The following is a 21,115-nucleotide window of genomic DNA, read 5'->3' on the forward strand; positions in this document are numbered from 1 at the left end:
CCTTCTGTGTCTGTGGCCTCCCAGTCCTAGACGAGGAAAGAGACTGCGTCTTCTTGGGGGGACTCAGATGGCTCAGCCTTCTAAAGGGCCGGACCATGTGGAGAAAAGTTGTGCCAGCCATTTGCCCTTCCACATGAGTGCGTGGAAGGGTCATTCAACTTAAAGAGTCCCCCATTTCCTGCCAGCTAAGCCCACATTCTCTAGCACTCTCTAGCACACAGGACCAGGCCCTTCACATCAGCCCCCTGCCTACCTCATCAGCCTCCTCCACCACCACCGCTCCACACACACCCTCGCAGTGACTGCTGCCCGTCATTCCCCACACGCTTCTGCAGACCTTTGCACCTGCTCACCCTTCTTCTCGCTTGACTGCCTTCCTCCCTACAGCGGGTTGATATGTCGTGGGTGAAGCCTTCGCTGCCTCGGCAGGGCTCGCCCCCTCCGGGCCCCTGGGAGCCCCCCGTGCAGGCTTCTGTGAGCGGCAGTTGCTGTGCCGCGCTCTCATAAACAGCGTGTGGCCTCCCCTCCCGGGGCCCTTTGGAGGCCAGGACTGTGCCTCGTTCGCCTGTCTGTCCTCAGGGTCTGAGCTGGCACAAAGCTGGTGGCGGCGAAGTCTGACTACGTCAAGGAACGAGGTTCTCTTCCCAGCACTGTCAGTCACTATCGTTCTTTAGCCTCCCTGTGTAACTATTAGGGCACAAGAGCGTCCAAATTTCAGTAACGTCTCTAAATCATCTCCCCAAACACTTGGCCAGCAGTCTCTATGCCAGTTAGACAGCTATAGATAAAAACTTCAAATCTGAAAGGCAGCATGCCATCCTCTATGGTTTAAACATTAAACTCTAATCTTTAATGGAAAATGCTTCTGCAGGCCAAGTGAATTTTCAAAAAAAAAAAAAGACTTTTTTCTCCTCACGCAAAATCATTTGAACATGTTAAGTAAAATAACCCTCCACTGTTGGTTATAAAGATTTTTAGGTCCATCTAACCAGATCCCTTCGGGAAGTCAGGGAGGATATAGTGACAGATGAAAGGCAATGAAACTTTGAACCTCCTCCTGTAAGGATAATATGTTTATTATGAAACACAATATTCACTGCACTCTGCTTGGAGGACTGCATGAGATGCCCTCGTGCCATTATGCCTTATGTTGTTCTGTTGTGAAATATGATATTCATTGGGAAATGTTGTGATGACTGTTCAATAAAGCAGCATGCTGTTTCCCACTCCCTTTGTTTGATTTTGAATGGCCTCAGTTAGAGTTTACTTCACCACTGAATATTTAATATAAACGTGCTTGTAGTCGTCTCTGCCGTGCGGTGTGTGTGCGCTGGGTGGAGTTCGTGCCACTGCTCCTTACCGCACGAGCTCCCTGTGGGACCGTGGGTCTGCCGCCCTGCACCACACACAGCCCTGCTGGGGCAGTCTAGTGTCCAGCCCCTTCTCTACAGGCAGTCTGGAATCCGAGCCCATGTTCTCAAAGCTCTGAATCAACCTGTGGCTTCAGTATCAGGTTGTATTTCTTGGAAAGATTTCTTTAGCTGGGCAGAAAATAGGATAAGCAGTCAAGGGTTCTGACCACTTCTCTCCATCTCCGAGGCTATCCTCACTTCCCCTCTGGGCTTGCGCAGTAGTGTCAACACGTTGCCCTGCCTCCAGCAGCTACTCATCATTGCCGTCCCGCAGTTTCCCATCAGTTTTGTTCTAAATCACAGACCTAACCATTATTCAGAAGTCCTCTGACGGCTACCCTGTTCATACTGGCCCAGACTCGTTGCTGCATTCAGCGTGACGCAGTAGGCCTTTTGTAGCCTGGGCTCAGCCCGGTCTTCTTCTCACCCTCAGTTCTATTCCTTTCCACTTGAAAGAAGGTCTCTCTCAAAAGCCTGCTATGCAGAGGCTGATTATTCCTCAGATACACCAAGCCCTGTCTCCTCTGCCTTTTCTCCTTTTATTTTCTCTTCCTGAGGTATCCTTTCCCAGTGATGCTATATGTATCTTTTAAGATTCCAGTTAAATAATTAGCTCTCCTGTGAAGATAGGCTCATCTTTTTAGACAGGAAACACAGCACATATGCCTTTGTTCATCTCTCTTGAGCTTACACATGGTTGCTCATTTGGAGATCCCCAGAGGCTTGTGTAGGACACTTGAGGTTCTATGATTGTAAGACAGTCATTCAAACAGTATACCATGAACTAGACATGACAGTGTCACTTGAAAAAAACTAGAGGAAAATGGCTTTGGAGTTGAAAACCATTCCTCTCCATACAAATTTTCACAGCATTCCTACCTAGAGGATGTTTTTGACAAATGATGCTTAATTTTTACATCAAATCAAAAAAATTTCTATTTGATGTTGGCAAGAGAAGAGTGAGAAAGAGTTCCCCAAATAGTGCTGAGTGGCAAACCCTGCAGCCTCCCAGTGCCCCAGGTTTTCTGGGTTTATTTTAATGCAGCAAGCTGCTTTATGAGATCTGCAGCCACTTGAAATATGATTTACTACCAGTAAAAAGTTTCAAATGGATAATGAAGATTCAAGAATGAGACTCACAGTGTAGTGTAGTCAATTTTGTTGCTCTTGCTTTCCAGTACATCTCTGCCATTGAACTGAATTATTTATTGTAATTTATTTCAACCATGGAAAATAAAACTGTTCTCATTGAGATGTGCACTGTAACATTCAGAATGACACATCACAGGCTGCACTCTCAATTAATTAATCCTGAAGTTTCATTCCAACTTTATCTTCTTTCTTATAAGCTAGGAGACTGGCAGGTAATTCTTTCCCCAATAAACTATGATTAAAATGAATGTTTTGAGAACCAAGGGTGATGTTGGTAATGGAGAAAATTGAAACAACAGCAAAACTAGGTTGTGTATGTCCTTAGATTTTACTGTGGATGGAAGAGGTTTTTTAATATTCTAGGCAATTTATCACTTGGAGAAAATGCATCCCTGAACTTTCTGTAAGGAGGGGTTGGAGGAGGGGGTGCTCTGCGTTTGGATTCAGAACCATGCAATGTTAATGTGACCAAAGCCAGCTGAGCTAACCAGTCCTGCAGTAGCTGTATTAGTAAGAAGTTTTTTTGCCTTAAAAAAAAAAAAAAAGCAAAGCTAGCATTGTACAAAGGCCAAGAGGCAGGACTCCCAAATGATTTTTCAGAGGAGAATGGGTCACCTATGTAATTGATTGCATCTTGTTTCTTTGAAAAAGAGGCTCAGCTCATACATTTCATTTGATTTTTTTTTTTCATTTAAAGTGCTCAATAGCTGTTTCTATTATGAGCTTTCAAAGACCGTAAGAGAACTTAGGAATGTGCTTAATGTGTACACATACTAAAAGATTTAATGTAACTTGGGTGGTTGGGCTTCGTTAATCCAGGCAGAAGAACATTTGCTTGCTTGTCCATTACTTTCATTTTTCATAACATCCCACTAATGTCACATTGGTAGACAGCAAATGAAGAAACAATTGATTCCTTTTCCCTAAAGATGACTAGTATCTAATCTGAGGAGGATCAGATTTCAGTATTTGCTGTGCAATGGCCTCAAGAACAGCACTTGGTAATGACAGCAACTCCCTTACTTCCACAAGCCCTGAAAACCTGGAAGCTCTTCCTCCTTCAGAACATTCAGATTCTTCCAGATCATGGGGCTGTGGGAGAGGGGCAGAAGGCTTCTCTGCTTTTTCGGGTTTTACTGCACTGTCTTTTTTGTTCTGTGGTTTTTGCTGTTGCTATGGCCAGCCTTCCTCCTCCTCTCCCACCTGGCCTTCCCAAAGGCCACTTACAGGTGCCAGAGGATTCCTGAGATTCAGGAGCTTCCCTCAAGTGTTTGGTGCATTTATCAGTTGTTCCTCAAAATGTCAGCAGCTCATCACCTCAAAATCAAAGGCAGCCTAGCTTGGCCTGCAGTGCACGTAGTTTTATATCCTACCCCCCTCTTCTTTTTATTGCCCCCCACCCAGCAGATTAAGGCACCCTGTTCTACAGACACACCCTCCTGGGCACAGCCCTGACCAGCCTGGCTTTGTCCCCCCTCTCTAGTCCTGCCTAGGTCTAGGTACAGAGACGCTTCGTCTTGGTCTCTCATCTTTCCTTTGGTCTATCCTTCTTTTGGTCTGAGGGCTTCCCCGGTGGCTCAGATGGTAAAGGATCTGCCTGCAATGCGGGAGACGTGGGTTCCATCCCTCAGTAGGGAAGATCCCTTGGGGAAGAGAAGGGCAGCCCACTCCAGCATTCCTGCCTGGAGAATCCCTATGGACAGAGAGCCTAGAGGGCTGCAGTCCACGGGGTCGCAGAGAGTCAGACACAACTGAGCGACTGACGCTTTCACTTTGTTTTGTCTAAACCGAAGCTGCCTTCTCAGGCCCTCCTTCCACCACCTTTTGGAGAAGACAAATTACTCTTGTCCCATTCCCATTTCCCTGATCAACAGGCAGCAAAGTTGCAGTGTAACTAAAATGTCATGCAGCCCTGAACCAAGAGGCCAGGAGAGAGAGGGGAAAGCTGAGGCTCCCTGAATACATTAAGGATTTGATCCCTATCGGTCGGAGTTCCTATCATCACTGCACGTTCAGTGCTGTCTTTCTGAATTGGATGGGGAGCAGGAGAGAGGAGTTTGGATTTGTTTCACCTGTTTCTTAGATTTTGTGGAATATTTTTTAGTTTTATCAGTATACCCAAAGAATATTAACAATGAAAAATGTTCACTTTATAGAGAGTATTTTAAATTGAAGAAAATTAGTTTAATTTCCTAATCTTTTCTCCTGTGTTTATTTAAATTGCTATATACCTGGGTGGGAGGGAAACCAATGGTTCAATGGACCGTTTTACAGAGACAATCTATTAATTATGTCTACTGCTGTTCATCTTGAGAGGCTGAAGATATGGTAACCAGATTTATAAAAACTCTAGGTGGGAGGCAAGAAGGTCTCCTGCCGACTCACCAGGAACCCCTTCCCTGGATTCTAATCACAGGGACTTCAGTAGCTGCCTGACTGCTGAGCAAGTGGTCGAGTGGCCAAACAGGACACACACGTGGGCAGCATGTCTGGGAGGCCCTCTGAGGGCGGGCGAAGGAGCCACCCACAGTGCCGCCACCCCTGCCGCAGGCCTGGTCCCCGCCCACGGGCAGCCTCAGGGTGTCAGGCAGCAGCCTCCGGACTTGGGCAGACCTGCGCGCAGGTCCTGGTTCCACTTCACATCACAGTAGCTGATAGCTGTGATGCCTGAAGCAAGTCCCTGACTTGCTCAGGACTTCAGCTCCTTAGACTATGAAATGGGGATAATGTCTCCCTCAGGGTGAGCTGGGAGTTGCAGACAGTGTGTACCTGTGCCTCACAGAGTGCTGAGCGCCCAGGGGCTTTCTGCAAATGTATCTGTTCCTACCGGGCAGAGAGAAACCTCATCAGGCACAGCTTACTCTTAAAAAGATGGTGCCTCAGCCTTTAGCCTTGGTGACCTAAAAGGCCCTAGAGATCTCTTCCAGGCAGCTGCTGGCTAGAGAGGCAACACTGGCTTAGAAGCGTTCTCTGGCTCTGCACACAAAAGCAAGATCCTTGGAAATGAACAGTGTGTTAATTTAGATATTTACCAATTTCAGGTTTTAGCCATGGGCTGAGGCCAGAACTTCTCTGTTTCCTGTACAGCTCTTTAGCTCTTTATACTTTAGTTGATATTTCACTCATCCTTTCATTTATTAATCTGTGCATTCATCCTGTCACCCAGTAGCTATTTCCTGAGCTTCTGGTAGGTGCCAGAGGCCACACGAGGCAGGAGGGATGCAGAGAAGTGTCCCCCGTGGTCCCAGGACGGCAGAAGGCTGCAGACCAGTCTCCCCAACACCCCGTGAGGCATCACCTGGGACCCACTGAGCCATACCTCTCAGCCATCCTCACCTCTCAGCCATCCTCACCTCTCAGCCATCCTCCCCTCCCAGCTTCTAGACCCACTGGACCTCCAGCGTCCTTAGAAAGAGCACACCCAGCACAAGCCTCGTCTGTTGACATCTGCGGCAGCGTCTGCAGTGAGAGCCTGCTGTAGGGAAGGGCGGGCCCGCACGTTTGAGCAGGCAGGCCCGCTGTGCGGGGTGCTGGCGCTTCCCATCCCATTTCAGGGCAGAAGCGCAGGAGAAGAGCTGAGGAGTGAGCTGAGGTCCGCGTAACACAACACTGCTGTGTTTTATCTCTCCAGGTCAGATATTCGCCAAGTAGCTTCATGTTTTATTTAGAAGGTTACAAGTTTTCAGAAACACTATCACTCAAAATCCATACTAATACATGTGCCAGACCAAACAGAACTGATTTTTGTACTGTTTTCTATTTTAGCTCTTTTTTTTTTTTTTTTTTTGCAGCAGGAGGTGGAGGATATTGTTTTTACTTTTACTGCAACTCCTAGTGAGATCAGATAATTGTGAGGAGAATATAACCTGGGTCATCTGTCCATAATCAAGACATGAAATCGGGTGCATCCTTGAGCCATGAGATTCCACGGGGTCAGGCCAGGCGGGGTAACCGTGGTGGGAGCAGAGGAGCACCAGTAATGACTGAGAACCTATGAGAGAAGTCGGTCTTCACTGTGGCCCTGAAAAGTAGTTGTTATAATCTCTCATTTTATATGTAAAGAAATAAAGCCTCAGAAAAGAGAAACAACTTGCCCAGCATCTCAGGTTACATAAGTGGCAGGGCCAGATTTGGCCTTAGTTCTGACTGACTCCAAAGTCTGTCCCTACCAAACCAATGTTGGTTTTGCTTCACTGATAGAAATTTTCTGCAAACTTAGCCCAAGCCTCTTGGGAACGAAGAAGGGAAACAAGGAAGCAGCACCTGAGACAGTGCGGTGTCTGGTTTTCTAAGTGGACTAAGCTACATCACCCCCCTTCCCAAGTGGCCCATTCCCTGGTGGGGCAGACTAGCTGCTTAGGATAATACAGTGGATAATGTATATGCTTTTTGGACACAGGCTCTGGGAAATGTAGCCTGGGTTAGGCCAATTTGAGATGGCCATCCCAGCCATGCCTGTAGGCGGTGAGCAGAGACTGGCAGGGTGGAGGCCCCGCTCACACAGCCTTCCATGTACTCAGCGCTGATGGCACTTTGTGACTCCACGCTGGAGTGGGCCATGGCGGAGTGGGCCAGAGCTCTTTCCTGTCCGTCTTGACTTGTTCTATCCATAACCACCAGAGATTCCACGGTATCTGGAGCAGGTACTTAAAGCATTTCACCCAGGATTCTTCCATATGGGGGTGGGGGACCTTTCTCCAAAGGGATTTGCTACACTGATTGAACTGTTTCCCCATATCCTCTCAGATTATTAGAAAAAATAACTGTGGAAATAAGTTGCCATGTCAATACCCTTTGAGTGGATTTGCTCACTAATTTCCATTTTTCTGGAAGAGTAAAAAAGAAAAAAAAAGTCATCTGTTTTAGCCAACTTTATTTTTAGAAAAGTATTTTATTCAAACATCCCCTTACTTATTACAGACATAAATACATGCATTCAGACAAATGAATCCACGGGAGAACAGTATAAAGTAATTGGCACATCACTTCAGCATGCTTTGTCAGTTACTGGAGGACTTTGGTGCTTCTAACTTTAATCTTTTCCATTAAAATATCCATTCTGCCTTCAGATTGTGAAACCTGTAATATTTTAGGCTGTCTCCATGGATCTGTTAGTTTTGCTTGTCAATTTAATTTGTGGCTCTATGACTTTGGGTGGCTTGTTGGATTGTATACAGAAACACATGACCTGCAAATGATGATCAACCTGCCAGCATAAGACCCAGCCTCTCCCCGGAGACACCGGACATAGAATAAATGTGTACTGGCAGCTTTCATTTGCAATCGGCCTGTTAGGATGATGACAACGACGTGTGGAACAGAAGCTGTTTAAAGCTCATCAGTGTTGTTTTTATATATATACCTTAAATGGACTTACCTGGTGGCTCAGACAGTAAAGAATCCTCCTGCAATGCGGGAGACTTGGGTTCGATCCCTGGGTTGAGAAGATCCCCTGGAGGAGGGCATGGCAACCCATTCCAGTATTCTTGCCTGGAGAATCCCCATGGACAGAGGAGCCTGGCAGGCTACAGTCCATGGAGTCACAAAGAGTCGGACGTGACTGAGCGACTAAGCGCACACACACACATACCTTAAATGTTTATAACACTTTTCACTTTTTGCAGCACTTTTTATATCCACCATCTCTTTGGATCCTCATTTGATTCCCTGAGCTTCCTTGTACTGGATTATCATTTCCCTCTTTATGGGTAACGAAACTAAGACACAGAGAGAGAGGTTGCCCGAGATCACAGGGTAAATTGGGTTGCAAAAAGGCCAGAGGACAAAGCCAGGTGTCACTAAAGCCTAGTCAGGGGTGGTGTGTGTAGTAGACTTTGCCACATAATTGCTGTTTTCCCCTGCCTTCCTTCAGGGAACAGAGCTCTGAAGCAGTGAAACAGGAAGGACTGGAGATGAGGGGTATAGTGTCCAAGAAGCAGGAACTGTAGCATCCACTTCACATGGGTGACCAAAGCTTGCTTCATCGCTCTCTGCCGGGACTGTTGCAGCAGCCTCATCTCTGGCCTCCCTCCTGTCCTTTCACCTGCACAGTCCATGTGTCCCAGAGGAAGCTTTCCTAAGTACAGATCTGAGCATGTCTCTCTTTAGGTGCAAACGGCCAGATTCTCCATTGAGGTCTCCCAGCCTGCACTGGGGTCTTGCTTCCGGCCCACCTCTCTTCTCCCCACCACACTGCATTCCTTACCATTGCAAAACCCTCTGTGTTCTTGCCCAGTCTCCTTTTTTGCTGCTGTCTCTGCTTAGAACACATTTATGATGAACTCCGTAACTGTGACCTTCTTTGTGGAGTCTTCCCTGATTCTCAAGGACCCAGAAGTATCCGTCTTTCCGCTGCTTACCCACAGCATCTTTGCCCAGCCCTGGTTCCTGTTATCTCTGCTGAGTAGTCTGTCCCAGGAAGCTTTTAGCTCCTCAAGGACAGAGGTTGTGGTAGATGTCTGTGTTCTCTTAGCCCCTCCCAGGCATCTTGCAGACTTAGAATTTAAGAAAATGGATGAGTATGACATGCAGGAGTAGGACTTTCATGGTGGTCCAGTGGTTAAGACTTCATCTTCCAATGCAGAGAGTGTAGGTTCAGTCCCTGGTGGGGGAGCTAAGATCCCTCATGCCTTGTGGCCTTAAAACCAAAACAGGAAACAAATAATATTATAACAAATTCAATAAAGATTTTTTAAAAAATAAGCCATGTAGGAGTGAAGCAAGTAAATGAATAAATTTAGTGTATGAGGAACGAATGAAAAGATTTTTCACAGCCTGAGCCAGCAGGAACCATAACTTCCAGAGTGAGATGGGCTGGGTTCCCTTTCTCCCTCTGTCTGAGATGTGGCCCCTCTATAACTTGACTGTGTCTTTGGTGAAATGAGAGCCTCAAAAGTGAGCTGAGCTTTTTGCCTGATGACCCAGTAGAGAGGAAAGCACATCTGGGTTGAGAGGTAGGAACTGATCCCCTTGGACCTGTGGCCTGTGACTTCTCCCACCCAGAAGGTTCTCACCACACGTTTCAGTAGGGGCAGCTCTTCCTCAGGAGCTGAGAGTCTTTGCCAAGAGTTCCCATAGGCAACGGTATAGGCTTCCAGAGTCAAAGCTGTTTGTCCAGCAAGTGCCCTCATGGCTGGTGGCCGGATGTGGTGGGTAGCAGGTGAGCACATAGAAGGCCTGGGGTTGGGGCGATCTCAAGCCAGGGCTCCAGGGTCATCATGTGACTCTGTCTTCTAGATGATGTCCGTCCTCATGAACACCATTGTCTTTGAAGACTGTCGGAACCAGTGGTCAGTATCCAGGCCTCTCCTAGGGCTCATCCTGCTCAATGAGAAGGTGAGTGTGGCTGCAGGAGGGTCCCCAGGAGGCAACCGCAGGAGGAGGGCGAAGCCAGACACTAGGCCAGGCTGTGACAGACAGGGGGGCCAGCCAAGCGTGAGCAGGCAACTTGAGCGCCCGGGACAAGGCCGTATTCCCCCAGAAGGCCCTTCCTCAGGGGCCTCAGATCTCCTTCAGTTAAGTGGACGCCTCCAGCTAGCTTTTCTGGAACCCAGAGCCCCCACACTGGGCAGGTGGTTTGCTCAGCAGTGCTTCCAGCTCACCCTCACTCCCCTTCCTGCTCCAGGAGATGCTGGGCAACAATCCCTGTTGCCCTTTCCTGGGCCTCCTTCCTGATGTGGGCTCTGCACCGCCCTCAATGGTAGCAGCCCCCCGAATACAGAGGCAGCACCTTTATCCAGGTCACGAGTCTCCAGTCCTTAAGTGCACGCACCACTCTGGGCTGCCTCCCAAGTTCTCCAGCTTCCCCTTGAACCCACCCCCGTCCCCCCAGCAGTCAGTAGGAACAGTGCATTACTGCTGGGGAGAATGAATTGTCTATACAGTAAGAGAGTACCAGGGAGAAAGACAGAGAGATTAGAGACAGCGCATACATTAAAATTCAAACTGAAATCCCAGCCTTGGAAGGAAACTAATAGAAGAAGAAAATATATCAAAAAGAGAAGAGCTGTCTCATCATTCACCTGTGCTGAAGTATCCAATTTTAGCCACATTCAATAGCACTGTCATTCATCTTCCCTCGGTGTTATTGTGATTTAAATCCAAGCTCTATAAAAGAGAGCAGTTCTTTTAAAATGATTGAGAGGGAATAAGGGCAAATTCAGTGTTTAGAAAAAGCTTATGACATCACAATATTATACTTTACTGATGGAGGCAATATTTCATGGTTTGGGATGAAAAACTAATAATTTTCTATTTGGTGTGAGTCACTGCATCATTATAAAAGGGAAAAATAAGTAGTTTTGTGCATTCCCAATCTTGTTCAGGAAGACATTGTGGTTTAAGTATAATGCCTCTGATATATAGTATTTAAGTATTAGTCTGACTACATATTAATTATGTGTGTTTTTGATGTGAGCTGTTTTAATGTATGATGAAAATTAAATATCATGCTGTTTGGGCCTGGAAGGATAAACACATGACTAGCAAAATGTGGTCTTTGTGCTGAAATTAGGCTGTTTCCAATGATTAGGAGCTGCTTTTAGCATAAGTGTGTGTGTGTGAAAGCCCACAGTCATCAGCAGAGAGAAAAGGGCTGTACAGTTCTTTGTGACCAGGTGTGACAGGGATTTTTCTTCGTGTCAGACAGCTCTCCCAGAACTAAGTGAGCCCCTGAGGTGCCCGTCCTCAGCCGAACAGACCCTCCCTGACCCAGGCGTGCAGGGACTGGGGAATACAGAGCCTGGGGTGGTTTGAGAAGTAGTTCGCTAAAGCCACGGGGGACGGAGAAGCAGGAGGCGGGACCCGGGGCCTGGCCTCGGCTGCCCGAGTGCGCCCTGGCTAAGTTCCTCCCTCACCCTAAGAGGCCGTTCCTCTTTCAGCCTTCCTGTGAGTGTTGAGGAGAGGAAGACCTTTATGTGCTCGATCCCCCACCCAGGAGGCGAGGGCTCCATCAGCCTAAATTGTTCTGTGACGATAAAACAATTATAGCAACAGATTTTATGAGAGAGGATAATAGAGTTTATACTCAGGAACGTCTCTATTGCTCTGGTTTTCTCTCAAGGCTTAATGTTCAAAGTGGACCTGGACCAAAGCCCCTTTGAGAGTTAGGAGCCCTGAGCCCATCAGAGCTGGTCTAGCCCCACTCCCACCCCCCCGGCTTTCTTCAGGCCCAGTTTGGAGCCAGACCTCTGACACTTGTTCTGTCTCCCAACAGTATTTCGGTGAACTGAGGGCAGGTCTGATAAGCAGCCAGCCTCTCCCCAAGCAGGAGGCCCTTGCCCAGTGCTTCAGGAACCTGATGGAAGGAGTGGAGCAGAACCTGTCTGTCAAGAACAGGGACAGGTGAGTGACGCCCAGCAGTTCAGCGTCTCCGGGAGAGGATGTTCCATGGCTGCACTTCACACAGCTCAGGCACTGATGCGGTTTCCTGTTACACCTTGGAGCCCTCGGCTCACTTTAGTTCTATCCGGTATGAGTATTTGCTTTTTTCCAAGCAGCATGCTAGGCACTGTAGGATGCATGCATGCATCCGTGCGAAGTTGTGTCCAACTCTTTGCCACCCCATGGGCTGTAGCCCACCAGGCTCCTCTGTCCATGGGATTCTCCAGGCAAGAACACTGCAGTGGATTGCCATGCCCTCCTCCAGGGAATCTTCCCAACCCGGGGATTGAACTACATCTCCTGTGTCTCCTGCATTGCAGACAGATTCTTTACCACTGAGCCACTGGGGAATAAAGTGCAATTTTTGCCCTTAAGCATTTTATAATCCCACAGAAAAAATAACTTATTGAAAGGTTAAAAGAAAGAAAGAGTTAGAACTGCTATGAAGGACAAAGAAAGGCTTTCTGACATTTGAACAAACGTGGACTTTGAGGGCAGACAGATTCCAATTTAAATTTTATTCCTTTATAAGCTGTGTGGCAGTGAGTAAGGCAGTCAACTCCACTGATCCTCGGTTTTCTCACAAGTAAAACAAAGATGATGATAATTGGTTGTGACATTTAAATGACAGAATATAGTAAACATGGTACTTAGGACATAGACTAAATAGTAAGTAAGTAAGTAGTTCCTTCCTCTGTCTGACCTTTAAATGTGGTTGGTTTTGCAAGAACAGAGACAGCTAAGTTGCCAGTGAGATCTTGATGAGGAACACAAATTTGTCACCTATGCTTGAATTCATTCATTCATTCATTCATTTAGTTCACAAAATTTTGTTGAGAAACTGCTATGTGCCAGGCATCAGGGATACCAGTGGGGAACTAACTGTTCCAAGGTTTTTTTGCCCTCATGGAGCTTCTAGTGGCAGAGAAAGACATAATGAATGATGGAGAGAAAAAATGTTTTCAGGGAAAAAAAAACCACTTGCCCCATCGTTTGATAAAATGTGTTAGCATTCAAATGGTATGCCATTGAAATGCAAATTGTTAATTGCCCCATAGCCACAGACCAAAACCTGGGCTTTGATAATACAAAGCCAAGTCAGATGGACTCTGTGGACATGTTCCCTTCACTGCTGTTCCCCACCAAGATCCTCTATCAGGCAAATAGGGGCAGCTTCCAGGCTAGGAGGAGAAGAGAGTGAAGGAAGGGGAGGTGCCTTGTTAGGTGCCTCAAAGGGGAAATTGCTTTGCCCGAGGCTTGGGAGTTTGAGTACCACCTCCTGAGCGGGGCTGTGAGTCCCTTGTTTAGTGAGAGTACCAGCCAGCAAGGACGGGTGTTCTCCACACGCCAGGCAGGATGCTGAGCACCTACAGGCACTGTCTCTCCTAACTCAGTAAATTCTTAATTCTCACAGCCCCATAAGGTAGCCATCATGTAGGGTACCAAGACCGAGGTTAAGTGTTCATCTGAGATCACCCAGTTAAGAAGTAGTAGCGTCAGGATCTGAACCCAGGTGGTTTTATCCAGTGCCCCCTCTTTTGGCAGCACTAAGTTTGGTTTTCTCATCTGCAAATAAGGATACTAACACTTGCTCTGGGGAAGACATACGATGATTAAATGAACTTATATGTAACCACAACATAAGCTTTGGTTCTTTTCTTTATATTCATTATAATCTATGTGTAATTTGACTTTTAAAAACAATTCTTACATGGTATAACCACAGAACGCACCCCTCAGAATGATTAGTTTTTTGCTGATAACCCTTATTTTCTGGGAGGGGGAAAGGGAGGAGCTATAGTGGCTGTGAAATGGGAGGAGGGAGCTCAGCCAAGACCCTCTCCAGGGTCCTGAACTCTGCCACCAGAGGGTCACACAGCTTCAGCCTAGCCACTGCCCTCAAGCCTTTCTTCCTCTTCCCACAGGTTCACCCAGAACCTCTCTGTCTTCAGAAGAGACGTGGCTGAGGCCCTGCGTAGCGATGGCAGCACTGAGCCACTGGACATGATGAGCTGACTGGACTTCTGCCCGTGTGCCGAGAGGCCTTCATCCAGAGACTTGTGGGTCAGGGTCCCAGGACAGTGATGTTGGCTAGCCCAGGAGAATCTATTTTTCAAAACAACAACAAAAACCCTACCTTTTTATAAGTCTGGCCTAATTATAAGAATTTATAATAGTGCACAAACAATGTAAATTCAGTCTTTGCACTGAAAAAAGCAAAAGATGTGTTTTCAGTCTTTCTATATAAGATTATTACCTTTGTTCTCATAATTCTCTGAAAGGGTAGAAACAACGTTTAACCAAAGAACATAATAAACCAGGTTTGCAACTCAGTGTCTACTAGTTAATGGCTCTGCGATCAAGGGGGTGAATCTGTGGGAGATGCAGCCTTCAATGTGGATCCCGGATTGAGACAAATACCACTTGAACCTGTTAAATTAGTAGTTCGTTATTAGTCTCGTCTGGAAAAGCAGTGTTGGAGCTCTGAGCTGTGGGCATTTCAGACGAGCCTGGGAGCTCTGTAACGCATCCCACAGGACTGCACACAGACCTCTCTGCCTCAGCAGCGTCTGATAAAGTTGAGAGACAGTAACACAATTAAATGACTTACAAACAACGTTTGCTTTTCACTGGCATAAATCTGAAGTGGTTTAGTCTAGAAGAATTAAGCTGTGCAATTACTGCCTGCAGAGATATTTCTCCAGAAGGAGTAGGTAGCCCCAGCAAGTAGTTCTGGGCGCTGCTAGCACCCAGCCCTTCTGCCTCCATTTAATTTTTAAGAGAAGCAGAGGTATCCAATTAAAATGTAGATTCAAAGCCACTTGCCTTCTTGAGCCACCCAAAACGGTTCTAGATGCTAAACTATGGATTTTCAGAGGATGAGGCTCAGCTGGTTTTCATCTTGCCACAAAAACTCTTTACAGTGGGGACTGCAACTCAACGCAAACCCAGGACAGAGAGAAGGCCTTTACCGTTTGTGATGCGTGGTAACTAGGCTGTTGATTTGAGATTGTCACTGTCAGATGCCTTTGGTATCCCACTGTTCTGTCATCATGGTTCAGGCTTATAGTAAATATTATTCCCTTTATTTCTGCTAAGACATGAAAGGTTGGCCTTACTGTTGAAGAAGTAAATCCACAGGCTCCTTTTATAATCTCATTTCTCAGACTGGTTATTTCTTGACAATTTTCTTGATAGTTGAGTTTTTATAACAGGCTTGTCACATAAAGGCAAAGTCACCCAAGTTTACCTAAAAATTTGTCTTCCATATGTGAACTCAGGAAGTCAGGGAAATGTGTGTTCTAGGTAGGGTTATTTCTGGTATCTAATGGAGAAGTAAGCCTCGGCCTTACACTATGTCTCATTATCAGTAGGATAAATAATTTTCCCTGAGAAGGCAAATTCCGAACTTCATAAAACTTCAACTTTTTTTTTTTTTTTTTAAACTTCAACTTTTTAAAGAAATCTGATTTGAGAATTTTCTCTTTCTCGGGGGCTAATTACTGCATACTACCCATCCCCAAAAAATCCTTCATAGAAAGCCTATCCCATTCTGGCACTTTTTTTTCCTTAAATGTTCAAGACCTGGGAGTTCCCTGGTGGCCTAGTTGTTAGGATTCTGGGCTTCCACTGCCATGGCCCAGGTTCAATCCCTGGTCAGGGAGCTGTGATCCCACAAGCTGTGGGGCGTGGCCTAAATAAATAAATAATAAAATGTTCCAAGACCTAAAAGCACCGTGTTGTTTGCATTAAAATGCTCACAAGAAAACCGCAGTGTGCGCTTGCTTTTCTTGACCACGTCGGCAGAGGCCCCCCGGTGCTTTCTCAGCAGCCAGGCAGGCTCCGTCGTGGCTGTGGAGGCCTTCTCAGGCCCACTCACCCCACCCCGGCAGGGCCTGCTCACAGCGCTGGGTGTGCAGAGCACGCATGGAGGCAGCACTCGGGGCAGGGACGCTCAGCCAGGGGACCACGCCCTCAGCCCTCGCCTCAGCCCCCTTGTCAGACGAGGAAACAGGCTCAGAGGTGGCACCCAGCTTACACAGGCAATATGTGATCCCAAGTCTGTGTCACCTCACAGGCATTCCTGAGGTCTCTTCCAAGACCTACATTTGAGGATGGTAAGTTGAAACCAGTTAACGTTTACATCAGTTTCCATGTGTTTTTCAGAACTCTATTGCTAAATAACAAACTACCCCAAAACACAGTTGGCTTCTCCAGTGGTTCAAATGGTAAAGAAACTGCCTGCAATGCAGAAGACCCACATTCGATCCCTGGGTAGGGAAGATCCCCTGGAGAAGGGAATGGCAACCCACTCCAGTATTCTTGCCTGGAGAATTCCATGGAAAGAGGAGCCTGGCGGACGACAGTCCATACGGTGGCAGAGTCAGACACAGCCGAGCAACTAATGCTTTCACGGTGACTTAAACAGCACTGCTTATCTCACAGTTCCTACGGATGCTCTGCCTCTGGGTCTCCCAGGCTGTGGTGGGTCTCATAGGCCTGGTTCACCACAAGGCTCGCTGGGAAGGACCTGCTTCCACACGCCCTCGTGGCTGTGGGCAGGAGTCCGCCCCTCATGGGCTGGTGGACTGAGCCTCAGCTCCTAGCAAAATGGCCTCTCCATAGGGTGGCTCACAGCACGCATCTTGCTTTACCAGAGCAAGGGAGAACACAGCACCCTGGAAGTCACAGCCTCTCATAACCTAAGTGCAGAGGGGCACCCATCACTCCTGTATTCTCCTCATTGAAGTCCAATCACCAGGAGCAGACCACACCCAGGGGCAGGACTTATACACCGGCAGGGATCTTCCAGCCTCGACTCTTACCTGGCCTTTACTGGAGAGGTCGAGTTTGGCTAAAGGTTTCTTCCCCAGAAATCTGGAACAGAATCCTGATCTTCCTAGGAAGGCTAAGTTCCATTCTGTGCCCTTTCTGAGGGAGGAAAGGAGAGTGGGGAAGCTGGGATGTTTCCAGATATTTTCCACACACACACTCCCCCAACAACCATACCCACCCTGCCCTTCCCCCAGCCTTGCCAGAGTTGGCCTCGGTCAGGGATCATAGGGAGGACTCTTGAGGACACTTGGAGTTCCATGTGGGAGTTCTTCAGGGTCATCCCATCCCAAGGATGAAGCCAGCACTCAAGGGCACACCCCATCTTGCAGAACCCACACACAAGAGAACCATTATAGTCGGATCTGTTAGCCGCTCTAATCAGATCACAGGTGTACCTAATTCACACTCAGCAACAGGAAAAAAATGACTCCAGCAGGTCCTCAGGGTCTACCATTCAACCAGCCTCACCCAGGGTGAGGAGGCGAGGAAGACGTGGGCCACTGCCGGCATACCTCACCCTTCTGATGAGCTCCTAGGGGGCTAATATGTCTCGTGAATGCAGTGTGGGCGCTAGGTCAAGCCAACAGCTTCAGCTGATAGTCAAGCAGGAAACAGTTTGAAGGTATCATGACTGCAAGGCTTTCACTTCCTACACCACCTTGAGAACCTGGCCCCTGAGAGCTGTATCCTGCTTGTGTTCTAGATGTTCCTGTCTTTCCTGCGCTTCCCCATCAGGCTTGTCTAGAACAGGGGGTGCGGGCGGGCGCTGCGCCGGCTGGTGACGGAGCAGCCAGAAACGCCCTCTAGGCCCCTCCCCGGGCTCCCTTCCACTGGCCCTGCAATCTAGAAGTACCTTTGCGTCAGGGTGCTGGGAGCCCCTTTCAACAAGGGTAGCTGACCCGGCAGAGCTGCAAGCTGCGCTCGGCGCCTGAGTCAAGGGAGAGCTGAGTGTGAGGACAGAGAACAGGGCGGGTGAGGCGAAGGGAAGATGGCGGCCAGTCCAGCAGGGCGGAGGAGGCGGCGTTTGAGAGACGCCAGCCCCTTACAGTGAGGAGGGAAGGGCGCCTGAAGAGCAGAGTGCGGCCGAGCAGAGCGGGGAAAAGTAAAAATCTCAAGATGAACATTAAATAATTGGAACCACCGTCATTTAATGAGCAGCCACTAAGCACTGCAAATCACGATCTCATTTAAATGTAATGCCTACCGATAAGAAAGTCAAGTAAGCATTATCCCCATTGTAGAGGTGACAAAACTGAGACCAAAAGACTAACCTGAGCCGCACAGCTAAGAAGTTGACGAGGCAGGTCAGCCTGACTCCAAAACTCATGTTTCTTTTCCACTAACGTCCCTTAAGCTAGATACTTCACCACCAGGCTTTGGAGACAGTTGGGTGGGGAGGGGAATACGGACCCACTGGGACCCCCAGATGGGGCTGGTCACTCCCCAAGAAAGCCCAGCCCAATACCTGGGCCTCCTATGTGCTCTGTCTATGGCTTCTGCCACCAATTCACCCTCCTCCCTCCTTTATAAAATCATTCTTGAGACTTTTTAATGTTTTATTGAGGTGTAAGTTTACGATGACAGCAAACCTTTCAAACTACAGCAAGAGTAACCTGCCTCCTTGGCATATTAAAAAATAATGTCAGTGTCGGTTTTTACGTCCCATAGTTTGGATTGCTGATAAGAGTGCTTCCTTGACAAGATTCTCTTTGAGGTTTACAGAAAGCGTAATAAAATATGTAAGTTACATTTCCACAAACAAAAGCTATAACATAAGTTATTTATAAGCGTGAGATACAAACAGTATCACGATAAATAAACCATAAAGGGTACCTGCAACATCCATCTTAATGTAATTTGCCCAACAAAAGTGTTGAAACGAAGTCAAATTTAGTAGTGAAATCTGTCAGGAAGAAAGGAAAGTTGTAAAACACCAAATGGCAAAAATGGCTGACGGGGGGCAGGGAGGAAACAGGGGTTTGAGGCCAGGTGTGGAGGCGCCTCTCGGGGCTCCCGCCCGCGCGCGTCCTCAGCCCCGGCGCTGACCCTCCCCTCCCCGCTCGGCCCCACCCGTCCCCTAAGCCCCGCCCCGCCGCAGGGAGCCCCCTGCCGGGGTCTCAGTCTGACTCCGCACTAGGCTCCTGGGGCATTCGTTCACTCACTCATTCACCTTCCACAGGTACAGCAGTGAATGAGGCAGCCTCTGCCTCCAGAGAGCTGGGGAACAGGGTAAATAAGATCAGTTCCAAAGACAACGAGGCGTGATGAAAATAAGCACGGATAAACGACGGCTGGGGGAGGGAGCTGCTTTAAAGGATGGGCAGAGAGGCAATAGGGGACCTGGTTCTCAAAGCGGAAATGCCCCAGTCGTGGGCGGGGCTGGGAGAGACTGAGTGCAAACGAGCTCCTGGACACACTCTGACCCCTTCGTCCTTACCCCTCATCTGACCTTGCAGTGTGCTATTCGGTTTAGTACCACAAACTCGTCATGACCCTCCAGTGGGCCCTGGGCCAGCCCTACAACATGAACTTGAACGCCACCAACACCATTCTGCTGTGGAAGCACTCCGGGGCCAGCGGGGGAGACAGAAGGGAGCCTACCACAGCGGCGCTCACCCTGCTCCTGTGCGCCTTTCCGAGACTGCCCACTCCTTTCCTATGGCTTAGAATCTTGACTACCTGCTTCCAGAGGAAACACAGGGGTATGCAGTAAAGGGAAAACATGGGCTTTGTAGTCAAGAGACTCCTGGGCTCAAACCCCAGCTCCAGCCCTTCTCCCCACATGCCCCTGGGCAAGGCATGTCATCTGTAAGCCAAATGTTTTGTAAGTCCCCGGACAGGGAAGCAAGGGGGTGTTCAGCGGTTCCTGAGCAGCACCAGGTGGCTTTTGCCTTCCTCCTGCTGGCAGAGGTCTTTCAGGCCTCCTGAGGAAGGTTCTTCCCCTAGTCCTCCCCATCGGTGGGGGGGTGGGGGGGGGTGGGGGGTAGGGGGGAAGGCAGTGATGAAGAGCTCAAACTGCATTACTCCCACTATCAGTTGGGGAAACGAAGCCCAAAGTTGGGATGAGGTCCAGAAAATTTGAATAGGTGCTCACTAAATACTTGAATAAATGAATGAATGAGAGAATAAGTTTGGGCAGGTGTCTTTAGAGCTTTTCATCATGAGACATAGAAGGGCCCCTAGAAATGCCAACATCCTGCCTCTCATCCCTGAAGCCCCTCTCTCTCCTTTATAACCCCCAGCAAGGCCCCCAGCAGCCCTGTGCCTTCTCCCAGCTTCTCCATCAGGACAAGGAGAAGTACTGCATCCTGGGAGTCTTTCTGGCCTCATGAGTCCGGGTCACCAGCTCCCAGTTCTTAGAGATTCTCATGTGTGTGTGTGTGTGTGTGTGTGTGTGTCCATCTGTCACTATTCAATTGATAACAGGTAAAAATGGACAGTAAAAAAAAAATTACAATTTCAGGAACACAAAATACACATCAAACAATATCTGGCCAAAAACAGTGCCCAGAGGAAAATGTCTGGCCCTAGATGTATTTAATAAAAAACAGGGAAGATTGACCAAAGTGAACTAAAATTTCACCTCAACAAACAAAGCAGAAATGAATTAATAAAAATAAAACAAGCCATTCCTGAAGGAGATGACATTTTAAAAAAGGATAATGAAATAAATGTCTTTTCTTTCAGACAAACCTATGGCAAACATGATAAAAAACCACAACTGAGTAACACTGAGAATGAAATGCAGAGGATGTTAACACAGATCCAACATGAGAGCTTGAAAACAGGAGAGAATCTTCCCATAATGTCATTAAGATAACAGTGAATTTGAAAACTTGGATGAAATGGGCAATGCTCCAGACACTGGCTTCTGAATTTGAGCAGGCATCTGAATCACCTGGAGGGCTTCTTAAACACAGAGTGCTGAACCCCACCCCAGGGTTTTGAATTCAGCAGGTCTGGGCTAGGGTCAAAGAATGCACATTCCTAACAAATTCCCAGGTGATGCTGGTGCTGCAGCAGGTCGGGAAAACAGACTTGGAGAACGCTGTCCCAGGGACTACCACCCCCTCCATTTACTCCTCTTCCTGAGCTGTCTAACAGCTCTCTTCTGTCTGGGTTGAGAATGACAAGGAGTTTGTGCTCAGTGGCCAAAGCACTGGCTGCTATTTGCCTGAGAAGTCTGGGGTCCTAAGCAGTGGGGCACTGTCCTGAATGCTTACCCAGAAGAACTCAATCACACAAGATTGGTATGGGTGCTTGACCAGATGAGGAAACTAAGGCACAAAGAGGGTTCCATGAGTCCACAGCTGATAAACAGAGGTGAGGATCCG

The 21,115-nt window shown here is 47.8% G+C and overlaps 1 protein-coding gene across 4 annotated transcripts in view; it reads left to right on the plus strand.

The window, feature by feature from the left end:
- RANBP17 (RAN binding protein 17) overlaps positions 1–15,104 on the plus strand; it is a 341,553-nt gene extending 326,449 nt beyond the window's left edge. For 3 of the 4 annotated variants that reach the window (XM_043488704.1, XM_043488705.1, XM_043488706.1), the window contains 3 exons: positions 9,801–9,899; positions 11,779–11,906; positions 13,871–14,272. In XM_043488704.1, coding sequence (XP_043344639.1) covers positions 9,801–9,899; positions 11,779–11,906; positions 13,871–13,961 — 318 coding nt within the window. In that variant the 3' untranslated portion in view covers positions 13,962–14,272. Of the gene's footprint in view, positions 1–9,800; positions 9,900–11,778; positions 11,907–13,870 lie in introns of all 4 variants that reach the window. The other variant, XM_043488707.1, reaches the window with a different exon arrangement.
- The last annotated feature ends 6,011 nt before the right edge of the window (positions 15,105–21,115 follow it).

This window comes from Cervus canadensis, chromosome 16 (assembly GCF_019320065.1).
Source record: "Cervus canadensis isolate Bull #8, Minnesota chromosome 16, ASM1932006v1, whole genome shotgun sequence".
Classification (NCBI taxonomy): Eukaryota; Metazoa; Chordata; class Mammalia; order Artiodactyla; family Cervidae; genus Cervus; species Cervus canadensis.